Source organism: Bombina bombina, chromosome 1 (genome assembly GCF_027579735.1).
Source record: "Bombina bombina isolate aBomBom1 chromosome 1, aBomBom1.pri, whole genome shotgun sequence".
NCBI classification, from domain to species: domain Eukaryota; kingdom Metazoa; phylum Chordata; class Amphibia; order Anura; family Bombinatoridae; genus Bombina; species Bombina bombina.
Genome location: NC_069499.1, coordinates 742570710 through 742592757, shown reverse-complemented (window position 1 = coordinate 742592757; position 22048 = coordinate 742570710). Strand labels below are relative to the sequence as shown.

At 37.4% G+C, this 22048-nt stretch overlaps 1 protein-coding gene across 1 annotated transcript in view; it reads left to right on the top strand.

The window, feature by feature from the left end:
• Positions 1–22048, top strand: part of GPC3 (glypican 3) — a 1305553-nt gene that overhangs the window by 962384 nt on the left and 321121 nt on the right. Inside the window, exon 7 of the mRNA XM_053699264.1 lies at positions 14880–15036. Within this exon, the coding sequence (XP_053555239.1) occupies positions 14880–15036 (157 nt within the window). The remainder of the gene's footprint in view (positions 1–14879; positions 15037–22048) is intronic.

The window sequence follows — 22048 nt, the reverse complement described above, 5'->3', positions numbered from 1 at the left end:
CTATATATACGTTTTTTGGGGAAAAAGACTGTTTAAGAAACGAAGAGCCAAACAAATATAGGTATTTTCTAATTTTTTTTATTGCCTTCTAAAATTAAATAAATAACAAACACTTCTATTGGGCAGGAAGGGTCTCAAATACAGTGTATTATATTAATTTATTATATGTGTATATATATATATATATATATATATATATATATATGTATGTGTGTGTGTATATATATATATATATATATATATATACAGTATCTCACAAAAGTGAGTACACCCCTCACATTTTTCTAAATATTGTATTATATCTTTTCATGTGACAACACTGAAGAAATGACACTTTGCTACAATGTAAAGTAGTGAGTGTACAGCCTGTATAACAGTGTAAATTTGCTGTCCCCTCAAAATAACTCAACACACAGCGATTAATGTCTAAACTGTGGGCAACAAAAATGAGTACACCCCTAAGTGGAAATGTCCAAATTGGGCCCAAAGTGTCAATATTTTGTGTGGCCACCATTAATTTCCAGCACTGCCTTAACCCTTTTGGGCATGGAGTTCACCAGAGCTTCACAGGTTGTCACTGGAGTCCTCTTCCACTCCTCCATGACGACATCACAGAGCTGGTGGATGTTAGAGACCTTGCGCTCTCCCACCTTCCGTTTGAGGATGCCCCACAGATGCTCAATAGGGTTTAGGTCTAGAGACATGCTTGATCAGTCCATCACCTTTACCCTCGGCTTCTTTAGCAAGGCAGTGGTCATCTTGGAGGTGTGTTTGGGGTCGTTATCATGTTGGAATACTGCCCTGCGGCCCAGTCTCCGAAGGGAGAGGATCATGCTCTGCTTCAGTATGTCACAGTACATGTTGGCATTCATGGTTCCCTCAATGAACTGTAGCTCCCCAGTGCCGGCAGCACTCATGCAGGCCCAGGCCATGACACTCCCACCACCATGCTTGACTGTAGGCAAGACACATTTGTCTTTATACTCCTGACCTGGTTGCCGCCACACATGCTTTACACCATCTGAACCAAATAAGTTTATCTTGGTCTCATCGGACCACAGGACATGGTCCCAGTAATCCATGTCCTTAGTCTGCTTGTCTTCAGCAAACTGTTTGTGGGCATTTTTGTGCATCATCTTTAGAAGAGGTTTCCTTCTGGGACGAGAGCCATGCAGACCAATTTGATGCAGTGTGCGGCATATGGTCTGAGCACTGACAGGCTGAATCCCCACACCTTCAACCTCTGCAGCAATGCTGGCAGCACTCATATGTCTATTTCCCAAAGACAACCTCTGGATATGACGCTGAGCACATGCACTCAAATTCTTTGGTTGACCATAGCGAGGCCTGTTCTGAGTGGAACCAGTCCTGTGAAACCGCTGTATGGTCTTGCCCACCGTGCTGCAGATCAGTTTCAGGGTCTTGGCAATCTTCTTATAGCCTAGGCCATCTTTATGTAGAGCAACAATTCTTTTTTTCAGATCCTCAGAGAGTGCTTTGTAATGAGGTGCCATGGTGAACTTCCAGTGACCAGTATGAGAGAGTGTAAGAGCGATAACACCAAATTTAACACACCTACTCCCCATTCACACCTGAGACCTTATAACACTAACGAGTCACATGACACCAGGGAGGGGAAATGGCTAATTGGGCCCAATATGGACATTTCCACTTAGGGGTGTACTCACTTTTGTTGCCAACGGTTTAGACATTAATGGCTGTGTGTTGAGTTATTTTGAGGGGACAGCAAATTTACACTGTTATACAGGTTGTACACTCACTACTTTACATTGTAGCAAAGTGTCATTTCTTCAGTGTTGTCACATGAAAAGATATAATAAAATATTTACAAAAATATATAAAAGATAGCCACCTGGGGTACTTGTGGTTAGAGAAAAACTCTATTTTTTATTTAGAAATTTGTTTTGGCTATAGGAAAACATTAAAATGTTCTTTGTATCTAACAGGAAATACCATGGTTTTTAGTTGTATTTTTTTTTTCTTTTGTAGCAAGAAAATTATCCTTTGTGGGAACTTTTTCAAAATGTAAAAATCCATAATTTTTGAATTACTAATAAAATAATAATACTGCCACTAATACAATCCTAATAGTGTTTATGAATGAACACATCTTCATAGTTTTTAAGTAAATTGGTTAAAATGAACAAAAATGTGTTGCAATGCTCATAGCCGTGGTATGGTAATCTGCCAATTCCACAGTAAGGCACTTCCTAAAAACATATAATTTAATGACAATTTTAGATTTTTTTTTTCTAGTTTTGGACACAACATATATTTTGTTACTAAAACAGTTCTCAGAAATATTTGCTTTTGATTAAACACATGCATGCTTAGGCTTAGACCTTGCCACAGAACCAGAGGAACATGTGTGAGGGAACAAACATGAAAATACATAAATAAAATAATAACTAGAACATCGCATAGTGTGCATGTCACACTTCTAGGGCATCCCCTATCATGTAGCAATTAACTATATTCTTCTATGGACAAAGCAGCAGATATAGGTGTTTGGAAGATTAGATTCGGAAGGTAAATTCATAGATGCATTACATCTTTGAATAGAAACATATTTACAATATATTTGTATTGGCAGAAATGCTTCTAGTAAAAGTTATCACTGTTTTCGTGTTAACATTTTTCTCTGCATGTGAAGGATAGTTGTATATTCTCAGTGCACCAGCATTTTAAATACTGCAGCTGCTCAGAGTGCCAGTGGGGCTTGTATTATGTTTGCACTTAACAAATTGAGTCCTTACCAGATGATGCAAGCACCATAGCTCTCTGAAAAACTGTTGTGTTTAAAATGATGGTGCACGGTGCATACTTAAATACACATCTGAAAGAGCTATAGATTTGTTAGAAGCATTTTTGCCGATACATTATGTATAATCCAAAAATGCTTCTATTCAAAACTGAAATGCATTTATGTGGATTCCAATTTTGGCTGGAATGTCTCTTTAACTCATCTTAAAAGATCAAAGCCCACAGCACCACATTTAGTTTTTTTATTAAAACCATTCATCTTTTATTTAAGCTTTATGACAAAACATAATACAACTCATCGTATAGTTTCTTATTTAATGGAACAATAAAATAATTTTGTATAAATGCAAAATATATAATATATATATATAATATATACTGTGACCAGTAAGGACACTTATATGCAAGATTCTGCTCTGATCAGCCAATCACTATGTAGCATGTTGCATGGTCAAAGTTCTGGCTCGTTTGGGAATGCTCAAGCCTCTGCGGTAGCAGTGGTAAAAAAAAAATCACAATTTTAAGAGGTAAATTGCATGTAAAAGTGTGTAAAATAAACAATGAAAGCATTTTCATTATACATGACTGACAATTTTAAGGGAGATTTAATGTTGCATGTATTGTCCCTTTAAAGGGACATTAAAAACACATTTCTCCTTTTATGATTCAGATAGAGCATTCATTTTGAAACAACTGCCCAATTTACTTTTATCATCAGTTTTGCTTCATTCTCTTGGTATCCTTTATCAAAGGAGCAGCAATGGCTAGCTGAACACATTGGTAAGCCGATGACAAGAGGTATTTATGTGCATCCACCAATCAGCAGTTAGCTCCCAGCTCCAGAGCCTACCTAGGTATGCTATTTTGTATGTTCCTTTAAGTGCTTTATTCAGCTATGCATTTTATATACTTATTTACATATAATCCGTTAGTAAGCCATATTTTCTTTGTCACCCAATTCCCCAATTATGGGCTAGATTACAAGTAGAGCTAATTTATCGCATCCCAGTTAACAAGCAAATTCTTCCATTTACGGGCGTGCGATTAATAACCAGCCATTACAAGTGGCTGGTCATTGCTACCGTGGGCTCCAGGTCAGACCTCTGGTTAATTTTCAAAATATCCCCCAATTGGCCCCACAAATACAGTGTAGTGTAGATTTTTTGAATAAAAACAATCTGTACAAAGCAGTTTTTTTGGGCTAAAGTTGGTGGATGTGGGGTGTTAGACAAAAAAAAGTGTGTTCCATGTAAATATATATGTATATGCTTATATACATATATATTTATGTGTTCATAGGTGTAAATCCACACATAAACACATAAATATATGTATATATTCATATATGCTGCCCCTTGCTGGGCTTCTTACCCCTTTATAAACACATAAATATACATGTATATATTAATATACATGCAGTATCTCACAAAAGTGAGTACACCCCTTACATTTTTGTAATTATTTTATTATATCTTTTCATGTGACAACACTAAAGAAATGACACTTTGCTACAATGTAATGCAGTAAGTTTACAGCCTGTATAACAGTGTAAATGGTCTGTCCCCTCAAAATAACTCAACATACAGCAATTAATGTCTAAACCATTGGCAACAAAAGTGAGTACACTCCTAAGTGGAAATGTCCAAATTATTTTCCAGCACTGCCTTAACCCTCTTGGGCAAGGAGTTCACCAGAGCTTCACAGGTTGCCACTGGAGTCCTCTTCCACTCCTCCATGACGACATCATGGAGCTGGTGGATGTTGGAGACCTTGCGCTACCCCACCTTCCATTTGAGGATGCCCCACAGATGCTCAATAGGGTTTAGGTCTAGGGACCTGATGGCAGTGGTCATCATGGAGGTGTGTTTGGGGTCGTTATCATTCCAGCAATCCATGTCCTTAGCCTGCTTGTCTTCAGCAAACTGTTTGCAGGCTTTCTTGTGCACGATCTTTAGAAGAGTCTTCCTTCTGGGACAACAGCAATGCAGACCAATTTGATGCAGTGTGCGTCGTATGGTCTGAGCACTGACAGGTTGTCCCCCCCACCCCTTCAACCTCTGCTGCAATGCTGGCAACACTCATACGTCTATTTCCCGAAGACAACCTCTGGATATGATGCTGAGCATGTGCACTCAACTTCTTTGGTCGACCATGGCGAGGCCCGTTCTGAGTGGAACCTGTCCTGTGAAACCACTGTATGGTCCTGCCCACTGTGCTGCTGATCAGTTTCAGGGTCTTGGCAATCTTATAGCCTAGGCCATCTTTATGTAGAGCAACAATTCTTTTTTTCAGATCCTCAGAGAGTTCTTTGCCATGAGGTGCCATGTTGAACTTCCAGTGACCAGTATGAGAGAGTGTGAGAGCGATAACAAAAAATTGAATACACCTGCTCCCTATTCACTCCTGAGACCTTGTAACACTAATGAGTCACATGACACCGGGGAGGACATTTCCACCCAATTTGGACATTTCCACTTAGGGGTGTACTCACTTTTATTGCCAATGGTTTAGACATTAATGGCTGTGTGTTGAGTTATTTTGAGGGGACAGCAAATTTACACTGTTATACAGGCTGTTTACTCACTACTTTACATTGTAGCAAAGTGTAATTTCTTCTGTTTTGTCACATGAAAAGATATAATAAAATATTTACAAACATGTGAGGGGTGTACTCACTTTTGTGAGATACTGTATATATTTAAAAATCTGATAACTTCTTTGCTGCGCCAGGTTTCCATGCCATGTCTCACGGCATGAGAATGAGGCTCCCATTGGAGCCTATGGAAGCACACTCTTGTGAGCGCTAAGCTTCCATGCAATGCGAACATGAAATCGCTTTCGCATTGCACCTAACTTGTAATACCAGTGCACAATTGTGTGTGCTGGTATTACAAAGTGGAGCTCAAATATCGCCCTTGCAAAAGCAATATTTTCTGCTCCACTTGTAATCTGGCCCTTTGTATTGTGAATTTCAAAGGAAAACATAGTTCTGTAAAAAGGTTACGTTGAAAAATTTTATATTTATATGTGATCTTATTAATTTTCAAAAAGCGTGTACAGAATTAGAATGTAACTAAATATCCTCAATCCAAAAGACAAACATCAAAGGGGACCTTCAGACAACACACAGTAGAAAAGTAACATTTCTTATCACCTTGTATAACTAATTAAACTTAGTAAATCAAACCACTTTGGAATTACCTTCTTAATAACAAAACTTTAACTATAAGAAGAGACAACATGTATGAGTAGAAAAGATACACCCAAGAGTGGGCCCAAAGTTAAATATGGAAATTACCAAATAAAAGTAAGTAGGATGCTGACCATGTCACATATTCATTCCAACTCACAATGCATTGACTTACATACCTACATAGCCAAAATAAACTAAAGGAAAACAGTACACTGTTTCCATCAAACTCCGGTTCCTCTGGCCCATGTCTCATGCCCAAAGGCAGTGCAATTCTTAACTTTTAATCACAGTTGTTATCCGCATTGAGATCCAAGCTCAACCCACAACTCCCAAATATCACTGAAAATATCAGACTGGAAATAACAGAAGACAAACTCCTCTATACCTTTGATGTAGTTGATTATGTCGAAGATCCTTCCCACCTGGGGTCCACCCAACTAGTTATAGCTAATTTTACTGCAAAAGATCCAGTTCTCTGGAAGACATCTCTGTGAACCTGAGAGGCCTTGCATCGTGCCTAAATGGAGGAGAGCTACTTTGGGGAATTTCTAGTAGCTAATTGACAGAGGCAAATCTGAATGATCTTGTCCCATATAGTTCTGATAACGGGGGTTGCTCCCCTAGCTCCACAAGCACCAACAGTTATGGGAGCAAGTAGGGAAAAGCTTCAACTAACAAGGGACTAGATGAAAGTGCATAATTACTTTATAATGCAACACTATAGGGTTGATCACAATACTTTAGAAAAAAAAACGCATCTGATTTTCAATAGTAAATCACAATTAAAGTCTATGGGTTTTTTGAAGGATTGTGATCTACACCAAGTTTTCTTTAATGTGAATATTGTCAGCTGAGAATAACTCATATTTTGCTATGTTAAATACAGCTTATGGTTTAAATGTGCAGCACTCGTTTGCATGAGAAACTGCAATATTTTAAATCATTACATCATTGAGTAAGATACCAGAGAGGCCAACTCCTAAACCCAGTATTATGTGAAAGAAAGTAAAATATTACAGCAGTTAGAGAACTTCAATTATCTATCTATCTATCTATCTATCTATCTATCTATCTATCATGTATACTGTAGCTTACAAAAGCCCAAGTTTAGTTATAGGGAGTAAATGCAAGATATTTAACCCCTTAATGACACATGTCATACAGGGTACGTCACACACAAACTGGTGTTTAAAGACCAGCGACATATCCTGTACGTTGTTAGGGGTTTAAAGCAGCTGGAAGCGATCCTGATCGCTTCCAGCCACTTTCAAGGTATTGCCGTGATGCCTCGATATTGAGGCATCCCTGCAATACCTTTTTTCCAAGACCGATGCAGAGAGAGCCACTCTGTGGCCCTCTCTGCATCGTCCATCGATGGTGCCGATCGTTGGTGGGTGGGAGCAGCTGCAGGGAGGTGGGTGGGCGGCCCATCGCTACCCGGCATCCAGTTCCTGTATGTTCAATGTGCACGCCGGGAGCATGCGGGGGGGGCCTGCAGGGGGGGCCTGCCACCAATGTAATTGAATGGAAAGGAGGGAGGGGGAAAAATAATGATCAAAGGATCTGGGAGGGGGGTATTGAGGGGGGGCAGCTACACTATAGAAAAATGCAAATTTGATAAAAAAAAATAAAAAAACTTTTTTGGGAGGCAAACTGGGTACTGGCAGACAGCTGCCAGTACCCAAGATGGCAGTAAATAAGTAGCGGGGGGAGAGTTAGAGAGCTGTTTGGGGGGGATCAGGGAGGTTGGGGGCTAAGGGGGTGTCCATCACAGCTGAACAGTTAACAAATAAAAAAAGCCTTTTATTTAAGTACTGGCAGACTTTCTGCCAGTACTTAAGATGGCGGGGACAATTGTGGGGTGGGGGAGGGAAGAGAGATGTTTGGGAGGGATCAGGGGGTGGGATGTGTCAGGTGGGAGGTTGATCTCTACACTAAAGCTAAAATTAACCCTTCAAGCTCCCTACAAGCTACCTAATTAACCCTGTCACTGCTGGGCATAATACAAGTGTGGTGCGCAGCGGTATTTAGTGGCCTAATTACCAAAAAGCAATGCTAAAGCCATTTGTGCCATAATTGCACAAGCTGTTTGGAAATCATTTCAGTAAGAAACCTAAAGTTAGTGAAAAAGTTAACAATTTTTTTTATTTGATCGCATTTGGCAGGGATGGTGGCATGAAATATACCAAAATGGGCCTAGATCAATACTTTGGGGTGTCTACTAAAAAAAAATATATACATGTGAAGGGTTATTCAGGGATTCCTTCCTGACAGATATCAGTGTTAATATGTAACTAGATCAAAACTTTGGGTTGTTTACTACACTACACTAAAGCTAAAATTAACTCTACAAGCTCCCTACAAGCTACCTAATTAACCCCTTCACTGCTGGGCATAATACAAGTGTGGTGCGCAGATGCATTTAGCGGCCTTCTAATTACAAAAAAGTAATGCCAAAGCCATAAATGTCTGCTATTTCTGAACAAAGGGGATCCCAGAGAAGCATTTACAACCATTGTTGCCATAATTGCACAAGCTGTTTGTAAATAATTTCAGTGAGAAACCTAAAGTTTTTGAAAAAGTTAGTAAAACATTTTTTTTTTTATTTGATCGCTTTTGGCAGTGAAATGGTGGCATGAAATATACCAAAATGGGCCTAGATCAATACTTTGGGGTGTCTACTAAATATATATATATATATATATATATATATATATATATATATATATATATATATATGTGTGTGTGTGAAGGGTTATTCAGGGATTCCTGACAGATATCAGTGTTAAAATTTAACTATCGCTAATTTTGAAAAAAAAAATGGTTTGGAAATAGCAAAGTGCTACTTGTACTTATTGCCCTATAACTTGCAAAAAAAGCAAAGAACATGTAAACATTGGGTATTTCTAAACTCAGGACAAAATTTAGAAACTATTTAGCATGGGTGTCTTTTGGTGGTTGTAGATGTGTAACAGATTTTGGGGGTCAAAGTTAGAAAGTTTTTTTTTTCCTTTTTTTATCATATTTTATAATTGTTTTTATAGTAAATTATAAGATAAGATGAAAATAATGGTATCTTTAGAAAGTCCATTTAATGGCGAGACAAACGATATATAATATGTGTTGGTACAGTAAATGAGTAAGAGGAAAATTACAGCTAAACACAAACACCGCAAAAATGTAAAAAATAGCCTTTGTCATTAAGGGAAAGAAATTGAAAAATGGCTTTGTCCTTAAGGGGTTAAAAAACAAATAGGGTAAATTAATCCTAATACAGGAGCGCTCTGTTTTATCTACCTTTGGTAAAGTAATCCTTGTAGACCCTAGTGAGGGGCTCTCTGTTTTATCTACCTTCTAGGGGTAAACATTCCTATAGAAGACCTAATGTTTTATGAACACTTGTTTCTAACATTTCTTCTTTCTATAGAACAAATATACTAAACCCTTCTTACCGATGTTAAATTATCTTTTTTTTTTAAAGAATAGTTTAAAGGATGGAAGAATTTAATATTTATTTAAGAAAAAAAAAATAGGGAAATGTATTTTAATGTTAATTTTCATAGACTTTCATTATAGATCAAATTGATGTGGCCAACACTGGTTCTTTCAAATTAAAATTGTGAAAGGTTTGGTCATTCTTAATAAAATAATCTCTCAATCCATATGCAAAATTGGTAAATGTAAATCAATGTGACTGGATAGGAGAATTAAGATTAAAAATGGTTATTAATAAATTCCTACTTTATTGGTGTCTAAAAACCTTGAACTCTATTATGATTGACATCTTTCTTTCTAGTTTTCAACAAATAACCACTGATTGGTCAGCACAACAAATAATCACTGATTGGTTAGCACTGAGCACAAGAAATAATCACTGATTGGTGAGCACAAGAAATAATCACTGATTGGTCAGCACAACAAATAATCACTGATTGGTCAGCACAACAATTATTTTGAGATTCATAAATATATCTAAATATAAAAAGGAAAGAAAATCAGAGAAGGAGCACCTTAATTTCTTATGTAATCGATTTAAGTATAACATTCTGGTAAATAAATAAAGCTGAGCTCATAAAGGGACATGAAACCATTTTTTATTATGATTCAGATAGATCATTCAGTTTTAAACAACTTTCTATTCAACTTTTCTATTATCAAAAGTTCTTCGTTCTCTTAGTAACTTTTGTTGAAAAAGCAGGAATATAAGCTCAGGAGCGTGCATGTATCTGGAGCACTATATGGCAGCTGTTTTGCTAGAATGCTATACACATACAAGACCACTAGATGGCAGCACTATTTCATAATGCCAATGTCTATCTTTATTAATGTATATTGGTGTATGATATACTCATATATATATGTTTGGCTGTATATCTACACACTCATGTCTGTTTCCAAACATTATATTCCAAACATTTAAGAAAGATATTATTGTCTCTACCTTAAATCCAGCGCTTGATTGCTGACAGCTTTGCAGCATACGTCAGCTGTTTGCAGTTTCATTATGTCTCACTTCCAGCACAATGAATATTTCACTGAGTTACGACTCAGAGAACCAGCTGCTTATTGTCACCCTGACAAGTTTGTTCACTAAGAACACACACAAGTTAGGCAAAAAAAGAAGTTATAATCCAGGGACAAGTTCTTATGAGTATATATTAAACAGCAACAAACTATATATATCAATCTTGTTTTAACCAGCAATGTCTGTCTATCTATCTATCTATCTATCTATCTATCTATCTATCTATCTATCTATCTATCTATCTATCTATCTATCACCTATCAGTCTAGCCTAACACAGTATATCATTGTATAACCATAGAAGAAGACTCAGGGTAAGCATATGCAAATGCACTATAAAACGACACGTTGTTATAAACACAGATTGCGTTTTGAATGCTTCTCTATGCAGTTTTTAAGCATAGGAGGCTTTGAAGTGAACAGCAAGAGAAATCACACGTGGACAGCTGTTCTGTCCTCATCAGCTCATGACAGATTCCTCCTTGCAGCATAGTGAAGCTGGTATAGGGCATCAAAACTGGTCTTTATTTAAGTTATGATGAGGAAAAAATATATATACACAGGACCAAAATTTCAGTTTTATGGATGGGGGGGGGGGGGATTATAAATAGGGTTGTCAGGTGTCCAGTATTCAACCATATATAACTGATAACCCAACAAACACACTTGCCTACTATACAGATATTGCCCCTGTTCAAATCACATAGAGACGGACACACTCATCTCTATGGTTTTTTCGGCAAAACAGGTTAACTGCACACGTCACCTATTAGAATCACTACGTACTATTAAAAGGGATTATGATCACTGGAAAGACACACTGGCAATACCGGCCTAAGCTCAGAAATCTCTTTCTGTCGAAAGCAAACATAAGATTGTGATAGAATCATTTATCTCCTAAAATCCCCATATACTTTAATGGTAGTTTTATGTTGAAAATCATTGGAAACATTTTTCTGAAGGATTGGGAATGGACCCCATAATTAAAGTCAGCTCCAAAGCAACAATGCACCACTGGGACCTAGCGGAATACATTTGGTGAGCCAATGACTGAAGACATATGTGTTTAGTCACTATTCACCAGCTAGCTTCCAGTAGTGCATTGCTCCCCCTAAGCCTACCTAATTATGCTTTTCATCAAAGGATTCCAAGAGAATGAAGAAAATTGGATAATATTAGCAAACTGAAAAGCCTCTTAAATTTGTATGCTGTTTCTGAACAATGAAAGTTGGACTCTCATGGCTCCTTAAGTAAATGTCTGTTTGATTCCCTATATGTCTACTGATATATGTTCCATTTTCCTCTTGCTGATGCGCATTGGTAAGGCTGCATCTTTACATTATTATATTTGATGTCAGGAAAAGGACACCATAACTGTACTTATATTAAAGGACTATGGAGGTCAAAATAAAAAGTTCATGTTTGAGATAGATGGAATAGTTAAAAAATAAATCCAATTGAATTGTATTGTTAAATGCAACTCTTTTCCTTGGTATCATTTGTTAAAACATAGAGCTTTTCTATGAGAGCATATAGAGGTAGGCTCAGAAGTGTGCACATATTATTATTATTATCATTTATTTGTAAAGCGCCGCCAAATTCCGTAGCGCTGGGTACAATGATAGGGGTATACAATGACAAAGATTTGTGATAAAATACAAAGCATAACAAAACTAAACAAATCTAGTTCAGGAGGAAGAGGGCCCTGCTCCGGAGAGCTCACAGTCTACAGGTTTAGGGTGCAGAGACATAAGATTGGGGTAGCTTGTTACATCAGTTGTATTTGCAGCAGTGAGTCAGGCAGTTCATGTACATGTATTAGTTTGGTTCGGATGCGGGATGGAGGAGAGATTGTAAGCCTCTCTGAATAGGTGAGTTTTCAAGGAGCGTCTGAAGCCATACAAGGTTGGAGACAGTCTTATGGAGCGGGGTAGAGAGTTCCAAAGGACAGGAGCAGCCTGTGCAAAGTCTTGGAGGCGGGAGTGGGACGTAGAGATAACAGGAGTGTAGAGATGTAGGTCAGAGGTTGATCGAAGAGGACGGGATGGGGAATATTTCACAATGAGAGAGGAAATATAGTTGGGAGTTATACTGTTGTTTTGTAAGTTAGGGTTAATACTTTAAATTGTATTCTGGAGTATATGGGGAGCCAGTGTAGAGACTGGCAGAGCGGAGCAGCTGATGTAGATTGGCGACTTAGGTGGATGAGTCTAGCAGAAGCATTCATAATAGATTGGAGGGAGGAGAGGCAGTGTTTTGGAAGGCCATTTAGGAGTAGATTGCAATAATCAATGCGTGATAAAATGAGGGAATGAATAAGTATTTTTGTAGTTTTTTGAGTAAGGTAGGGACGAATTCTGGAAATGTTGCGTAGGTGTGAACGGCAGGATTTGGTAAGCGCTTGTATATGTGGGTTGAATGTGAGTTCTGAGTCTAGTGTGACCCCAAGACAGTGGACCTGGGATGAGGTGCTGAGAATAGAGTCTCTAACCGTCAGAGAAATGTCAGGTTTTGGATGTCTCGAAGAGGGGGGGATAAGAAGCATCTCAGTTTTGGGCAGATTGAGTTGGAGATAGTGTGAAGACATCCAAGAGAAAATTGCAGAGAGGCAGTCAGAAATCTGGTTGAGTAAAGAGGGAGAGATATTGGGAGAGGAAAGATAGATTTGGGTATCATCAGCATACAAGTGGTACTGGAATCCAAAGGAGGCTATAAGTTTTCCAAGGCAGGATGCATAGAGAGAGAAAAGCAAGGGGCCCAAGACAGAGCCTTGCGGTACCCCAACTGAGAGAGGCAAAGGATCACAAGATATATTGTTAAAGGAAACTGAAAATGAGCGGTTTGACAGATATGATGCAAACCAGGAGAGGGCTGTGTCTCGGATGCCAAATTAATGTAGTATTTTTAGGAGGAGAGGATGGTCAACTGTGTCAAAAGCTGCGGACAGGTCAAGAAGAATTAGTAAGGAGTAATGGCCTTTTGCTTTAGCTGATAACAGGTCATTTGTTACTTTAGCAAGTTCTGTTGAGTGTTTAGGGCGGAAACCAGATTGTAGTGGATCAAGTAAGGAGTTAGTTGTGAGAAATTGAGTTAGCCGATTATAGACTAGTCGTTCCAATAATTTTGAAGCAAAGGGAAGTAAGGAGACCGGTCTATAGTTAGAAGGGGTGGAGGGGTCAAGCGAGGGCTTTTTTAGGATTGTTATGATTGACGCATGCTTGAATGTGTCAGGAAATGTGCCAGCGGTGAGAGATTGGTTAAAGAGATGAGTTAGGGTAGGTGTTAGTGAAGCAGAGAGAGAGGGAATAAGTAGTGAAGGAATAGGGTCAAGTGGGCAGGTTGTGAGATGAGCCAAGGATAGGAGTGCAGAGACTTCTTCCTCTGTTACAGGAGGGAAGTAACATAGATTTTTGTCAATAGAAGGGGTGGGTAGGATTGCTGGGTTTGAGGGGTGTGAGGTGCAGATCTCTTTTCTAATGGTGTCAATTTTATTTTTGATGTGATCAGCAATAATTTGAGCAGTGAGTTTGGTAGTGGGCGGGGCGGGGGCAGGCGAACGTAGAAGGGGGTTAAAGGTTGAGAACAGCTTTCTGGGGTTGGATGCGTTAGATGACACAAGGGAGGAGAAAGAGGACTTAAGGGTGAATTTATAATGCTGCAAATCAGCACAGGTGCGTGATTTCCTCCACTGCCGTTCAGCAGTCCGTGAGCATCGCTGACTATATCTGATCTGTTTAGTGTGCCACGGTTGCCGTCGTGTGATTGATGTGCGTCGAAGAGTGAAGGGTGCAGTTTTGTCAAGTGTTGATTTTAGTGCCGAATTACACTGTAGAGTCACGAGGTTTGGACAAGAGAGGGATGAAATGTCAGAGAGCAGAGGACATAGCTCTGGCACTGTATGTATAATATTGCTACAAACATTGCTGCCATATTGTGCTTAAGAAACATACACACGTTTGAGCATACATCAGTAGACTCTAATAGAGACAGTGCAGTCAACAATCAGCAGCTAGCTCCCAGTAATGCATCAGTGCTCCTGAGCCTATCTAGATATGCTTTTCAATAAAGGATACAAAGAACCCAAAGCAAATTAGATGATAGAAGTAAAGTGGAAAGCTGTTTAAAATTATATGCTCTATCTGAATCATGAAATAAAACATTTGAGTTTCATTCCTCTCTAAACATTTGTATCTGACTCACAATATTAAAGCTTGCAGGATAAAATAAGAATAAAGCTTCTATCAACATGATGCATATGCAAAACACGTGTTACTCATTTTCATATAGAGAAAAAAACATACAGTTTGGTCTTTCTTTTTTGTTCTTTTAATGGATTTGTTACATTAACATAAAAATCATATCATTTTAATATTTGTAGCTGCTGAAATCAATGTCAATACAACTTCGAAAAAACACTGGTAGAATTGTGGAGGAAGACGACTCTGTTAGTGGAAACTGTGATGATGAAGATGAATGTGATATTGGATCCGGTAAAAGTGGATTAAGAATTCAGAATCCATTGCGTTTCGTACCAGGTAAGACATTTAGCGCAACACATCCCAGGAACAAATTAGCAACCATAGATGATGTGTTAATAGTGTCTTTTGTATTATTATTATAAAATCTATACATTTTTAACATGATGTATTAACATTTGACGTGTATTAATTTTAGAACAACTGCAGGAAATCAGTATATATGTAAAATTAATTTTATATAAAATTAGTGGTAATTTAACTTTTGCCTTTGTGGTCATTATCTGATTTTTGTTGCGGGTGATGCATAAAAAGTTTACATTTTATACTATTGTTATCAACCTAGTAATCATAATCCTATTTATAAAACTGCTTACACATCTTTATACATAGGGGCCAAATTATTAGGCTCCGAATGGAGCTTGATGCCCCTGTTTCTGCCCGAACCTTCAGGCTTGCCGGAAACAGCAGTTATGAAGTAGCAGTCTAAAGATGAACTGCTTGTGCAATGTTAAATGCAGACAGCGTATGCTGTCGGCATTCAGCGATGTCTGTCGGACATGATACGCTACAGCGTATCATGTTTGACAGACATTTATAAATCGTCACCATAGCCTCTATCCAAAGAAATCACATTCAATTAATAGCAGCTTCTGCTCTTATTTATACTTTTCTCTATTCATTTATTTAGGGCCAGATTACAAGTGGATCTCTAAATTATCGTCCACCTGCAAACGGGCAAATTTGCCCATTCGCAAGCTTGCGATAATAAATCAGCCATTACAAGTGAATGGTTAATGCTATCACGAGCTTGCGGTAGCAATTAGCGCTTATAAAATTTACCAGAGATTAGATCTCTGGTTAATTTTATAAATGTGCCCCAAACGCCGCACAAAATAAAGTGTAGTGTATTTTATTAAAAAATAAAGTTAGCAGCAGTATTTAGAGGGTAAAGTTGGCGGGAGTGCGGTGTTAGAAAAAAAAACGGCACTGAAAAGTGCCTTTACATTGCGACTACATTAGCGTGCGCTGGTATTACACAGTGGAGCACAAATATCAATTTTATGAAAGCAATATTTAGCTCTCCACTTGTAATTTGGCCATTATTTATTTTTTCTGTTTATGTATTTATTTATTTTACTTGGCTCTTTTCTTCCTCATGAATATTCTGTGAAATAATATAAAACCCTGTATACTAACACAAAAAACAGTAACAAGGAAGTCTTACGCAAAATGTGTAAACTATAAAACAACAGATGAATGTGAGAATGTGATGACTACTATATCTATAAAGACATTTAGTTCAGCCTCATATACCCAAAGATAAAGAAGTCCAGACTATGTGGTGAAAGAGACTGGACTGATTGATGCCAGGAGCTCTCTACAACCTTTCTCTGCCCCAAAGGAGCTAAACAGATGTTAGGGACTTATACAAACTATCATGAATGGGTAGAAAAAAAACCAAATGACCTCATAGTTGAAGCAATGCTGAAGATCATTGATAATACAATGCAGTCTACCCTGTAATACTGACAATTGCAGTAAATTGGCAGAATGGTTTTCAAAATCAAGTCTTGCACATTATGGCTGTTTATAAGTTAAAATAAAAATATATAATAATAATAATTGTTATGATACCAATAAAGTGAAGATCTATAGAAGTTGACAGAGTCACCTCATCAATATAAATTCAATATCAAGTTAGGCAAAGGATTATGGTGCACAGAAAGACCTGGAGGTAATATATATATATCAGGTGAGACCTTGAAGCACAAGTGGCAGGGGGACAGTTTTGTAGGAGAGAAATTGAATTATGTACCACATAGATAACGCAGATGGTCAGATCTGCTATAATTAAGGCAAAATGCAAGCCATTGGCTAGCACTGCTTTAGTAAAGTCAGATGTTCTGTCTAAACTGGACAGCACAGGCAGTGGAGTAAAAGGAACAGGAGGAGGATCATACTACAAACCTAATCAACAATAATATCTCTTAAATTGTCTGCAGACATGTGCAGAGCAAATACAGAACTGATAAAGGGACAATATATGGGAGAAATCATTTGGAGGGCAGTGGAAAATAAGAGAGGCAGGGATGGCACTAAACACTTTCCAGAGGACCAACCTGTGACTTATTTTGTGAGCCCAAAAATGGAATTACTTTATAGAATTGACATAAAAAAGCAGTGACTTTACATCCCTTTAAATAATTGTTACATTTTTTCTGGCCTGACAAATGTTACATTTATCATTCATCTTGTTTAGCATACATCAGAGTCTGAACACTAGGATACAAAATGCGTAGTGGCATTTATTAGAATATTATAAATGTGTTGTATTCACTGCTGTATTGACTTCATCCTTCATTTCCCATTGATAATAACCAGTAAATATTGAAATCCTAATTCTAATGATTTAAACATTTATCTTATTTGCCAAGTTTAGAAATGTTTAAAGGGACAGTAAAGTCAATATTAAATGTTCATGATTCAGATAGAACCTTCAATTTTAAACAGTTTTACAATTTACTTGTGTTATAAATGTGAAAAGTTGCTTAAAATATCATTTTCTATCCAATCAATTTCAGTTTAATTTTGACTTTACTGTCCCTTTGAAGTAATTAATAACACAGCCAGTAAACATCTGTAAAGTATTATTATTTAACTTAAAGTCTATAATAATAAAGGATATAATAATTTCAAAAATAGGATGTGCGTACATGATACTGATGATGTGTAGACTTATGCACCTTAAAAGATTTATGATACCTCAAACCTTTTGTTTTTTCAGCCGCACTCACTTAAGTTTTTATGATTAATTGTTTTGGTGGTGAGGCTGTGATACAAAATGGTGTCCTAGACTGATGTAGAGAGATTACTATGTATTATATTGGATAACTGTACCCTATTTTTATCTCTTTGGCTGCCACTGATTCTCATTCTCGTTGTACCCCTGTGTCTTGTTTAGTCCCCACCACTGAGACTTTTTAAACATTGGAGCTTTCAAACTAGAAAGATTTTTGTTTTTTTGTTTATTCCATTGATTTAGGATTTTTGGAATCTTCTGCAGATTTACTTGAGATTTATCAGAGATATGGAGGCCCATTTAGCAAGCTCTGTATGGAGCTTGTGGGCCCGTGCTTCTGGCGAGTCTTCAGACTCGACAGAAACAGCAGTTATGAAGCAGCGCTCTAAAGACCACTGCTCCATAACCCTGTCCGCCTGCTCAGAGCAGGTGGACAGGAATCGCCGCAATTCAACCCGATCGTACTCAATCGGGTTGATTGACACCTCCCTGCTGGCGGCCCATTTTCCGTGAGTCTGCAGGGGGCGGTGTTGCACCAGCAGCTCTTGTGAGCTGCTGGTGCAATGCTGAATATGGAGAGCGTATTGCTCTCTGCATTCAGCAAGGTCTTGCAGACCTGATCCGCACTGTCAGATCAGGTCCGTAAGACCGTTGTTAAATAGGCCTCACGGAGTCAGATGGGCAGTTGTGCCTTTTCAAAAAGATAATAAGTTTAATTATTGATATGTAGCCCAAAATCTAATGCTGTAATTTAGCTTTATGAACATATTTTTTTCTCCAAACATATTACATTAAAGGGACATGAAACCCAAAAAAATTATTTCATGATTCAGATAGAGAATGAAATTTTAAACAACTTATCAATTTACTTCTATTATTTAATTTGCTTCTTTCTCTTGTTATCTTTTGCTCTAAGCTTTATCTAGGAAAGCTCAGGAGCAGCAGATAACCTAGGTTCTAGCTGTGGATTGGTAGCTGCATATATATATATTGATTGTGATTGACTCACCCATGAGTTCAGTTAAAAACCATTAGTGCATTGCTGCTACTTCAACAAATGATACCAAGAGAATAAAAAAAAAACAAATTAGATAATAGAAGTAAATTAGAAAGTTGTTTAAAATTGTATTCTCTATCTGAATCATAAAAGAAAACATTTGGGTTGCATGTACCTTTAACCAAAAGCAAGTCAGATAACTGCTCACAGACTGACGTTGCACAAAATGAAAATAATGTCTTGTTTATATGATCCATTAAAATAAAATTGTTATACTTTTTCAAACTAATGTATACAACTAATTTTAGAATAGACTATGTTTCTATTTGAGAATAAGCAGATGTCATGCAATGTTTAAATAGACTTTATATGTATGTAATAAGTATATACAAATATGTAGCCAATATCATTTACATACAGCATTTGTTGGTAAACATATTTCAGCTGGTCATAAAATGGAGTGAATCATTTACTGGATGAAAATGTACTTGGGTCCCTATTAATCTGATATTAATATTAGTCCGTATTATATAATCTGTTAGATATTTTACTTGTATTCCAATCCATTAGAGACAAAGCTATTTTAATTAATTAAGCCATCCCAAGAACAAATGAGATGTAACTGGAACATTAGGTTGTTATACACTTGTTTGAGTAATCACAAGAAACTTGCTTTTTTTCAGGCTTTTTGCATGGGAGGGGGATTCCACAAACCTACACTCAGAAGATAAAACTTTACAAATGAGTCAGCATTAATGATAAATATCTTAACATATCAGTCAAGTCTTAGTGCTCAATTTACTAAGTGTCGAGTGGACATAATTCGCTATAGCGAATCATGTCTGCTTAACATCGCTAAATGCAAACAGCGTACGATGTCTGCATTTGTCAATGAACAAGCATTTAACCAGAAATGCTTGTGCAATGCCGCCCCCTGCTCACTAGTGGCCAATCAACTGCTAGCACGGGCTGTCAATCATCCAGATCATATCGTGTTTAGGATGATTTCCATCTGCCACCTTTTAGGTGGTGGAGAGGTTAAGGAGAAGCGGTCTTACGACCACTGCTTCTTAATCTTCGTATCAGGCGAGCTGCTTAATAAATGGAGCCCATAATGTTTTTAAAACAAACATCCTTTTTATTATAATTATTTTTCAATGGCCAAACTCCACCAACCATTTGCCTAATTTGGAGGACCCAAATTTGGCTTTGGTCCACAGACAACAAGGATAGCCACTGTCATACAGTTAGTAAAAAAAGGAATTGTTTTGCTGTTGTTATCAAATAAAGCCAATTCATGACAGATATGTAGCCTTGAGAAGTCAGCAGGTGCATTTCAAGTTGTCAGAATTAGAAATTGCTCAATTTTTTTAGCGCTAAATTTCATGACAATTGGGGCAAAATAACTAATGAATGTATATTGAAAAGTTTTATTACCATGTATAATTATCCATTTATATTAAAATCTCAAGGTGCTTACAGTCCCTTTAAGTGTCTGAATGCAGTTTTTTTTACACATAAAGGGAGGGGACAGTAAACCCATAAGATCTCTTTATTGTATATAAAAGATTGCAGTTGTCTAAGTGCATCCTTACCCGCTCTGCTGATCTCCTTTCTCATTGGTCTGCTTGTTTCTTGTGTGTGTGATGGGGCACATACAGCTAATCAGATGTCATACTGCTCAGGGGCCGATTTATTATGGCCCAAATAGGGCCGTATACCCCTGTTTCCGTGAGAGCCTTCAGGCTCGCCGGAAACAGGAGTTAAGAAGCAGCGGTCTTAAGACCGCTGCTCCTTAACTCGTACGCCTCTTCTGAGGCGGCGGACAGCAATCCACCCAATCACATACGATCGGGTTGATTGACACCCCCTGCTAGCGGCCGCAAATCTGCAAGGGGCGGCATTGCACAATCAGTTCACCAGAACTACTTGTGCAATGCTGTCGGCATTTATCGATGTCTGGTGGACATGATCGCTACAGCAGATCATGTCCGCCAGACACTTGATAAATCGGCCCCATAGACTTTAATGCAGCACACAGTGCAGGCTTGTTACTGGAGTAGATAGGACTTTCCACTTTAACAGTGTAAAACTTGCATGGTGCATGGTAATCCTGGGGATAATATGCCAATGTATGTTTAAAAATCACAATGCAACAATACTTTTACGTCTTTACTCACTGTGTTCACATGTAGCAAATTCAAAGGTTTGATACAGTCACCTCAGACATCAGTAAATAAGCTCCTACACAATCGTTCAACCTCTGTGTTATTAACCAAACAGCGGAACTACAGCGTTCAGTGAATCTCCATTCCAAGCTGCTGCTTAAATTCTTTATTACAAATTAGTGCAACACAGTCCAGTGATAAAATACTGTATAATGGCACCTGTCTGATACGTTTACCATCTGTTCTTCCACTTTTAACAGGAATTGGAAAGGTCAAAACTTTCAGAATTAAATCGCAAGAAAAAGGGACAAAATAAATAATGAAAAAAATATTTATTTATATATATATATATATTTTTATATATATATATATATATATATATATATATATATATATATATATATATATATATATATATATATATACAATATAGCCGGTAGCCTAGCACTCCTTCCACTCTTGTGCGGCCATAGCCTGGGTGCAGTCCTCAAAATAATGAATAAGTTAGCTTTGTAGATGAAGGGCACTCACAGGACTTGTAGAACAGGTAAAAGAATATAATCTTTATTTAAAAAAAAAAAAAGCTTTATATGACACTGTTTGATATAAAGCTGTTTTTTAAAAAATAAAGATTATATTCTTTTACCTGTTCTACAAGTCCTGTGAGTGCCCTTCATCTACAAAGCTAACTTATATATATATATATATATATATATATATATATATATATATATATATATATATATATATATATTATATTACTGTCTCAAAGTATTTTATTTCCCTTTAAAGCTGTGCAACTTGGCCTTTGTTGGACAGTGCAGCATACATCATCAACTACTGATGGATGATTTCTGAGATGGGAGAGGTTAAAGGGACAGTCTACACCATAATTTTTATTGTTTTAAAAGATAGATAATCCCTTTATTACCCATTCCCCAGTTTTGCATAACCAACACAGTTATATTAATATACTTTTAACCTCTGTGATTATCTTGTATCTAAGCCTCTGCAAACTGCCCCTTTATTTCAGTTCTTTTGACAGACTTGCAGTTTAGCCAATCAGTGCCTGCTCCCAGATAACTTCACGTGCACAAGCACAGT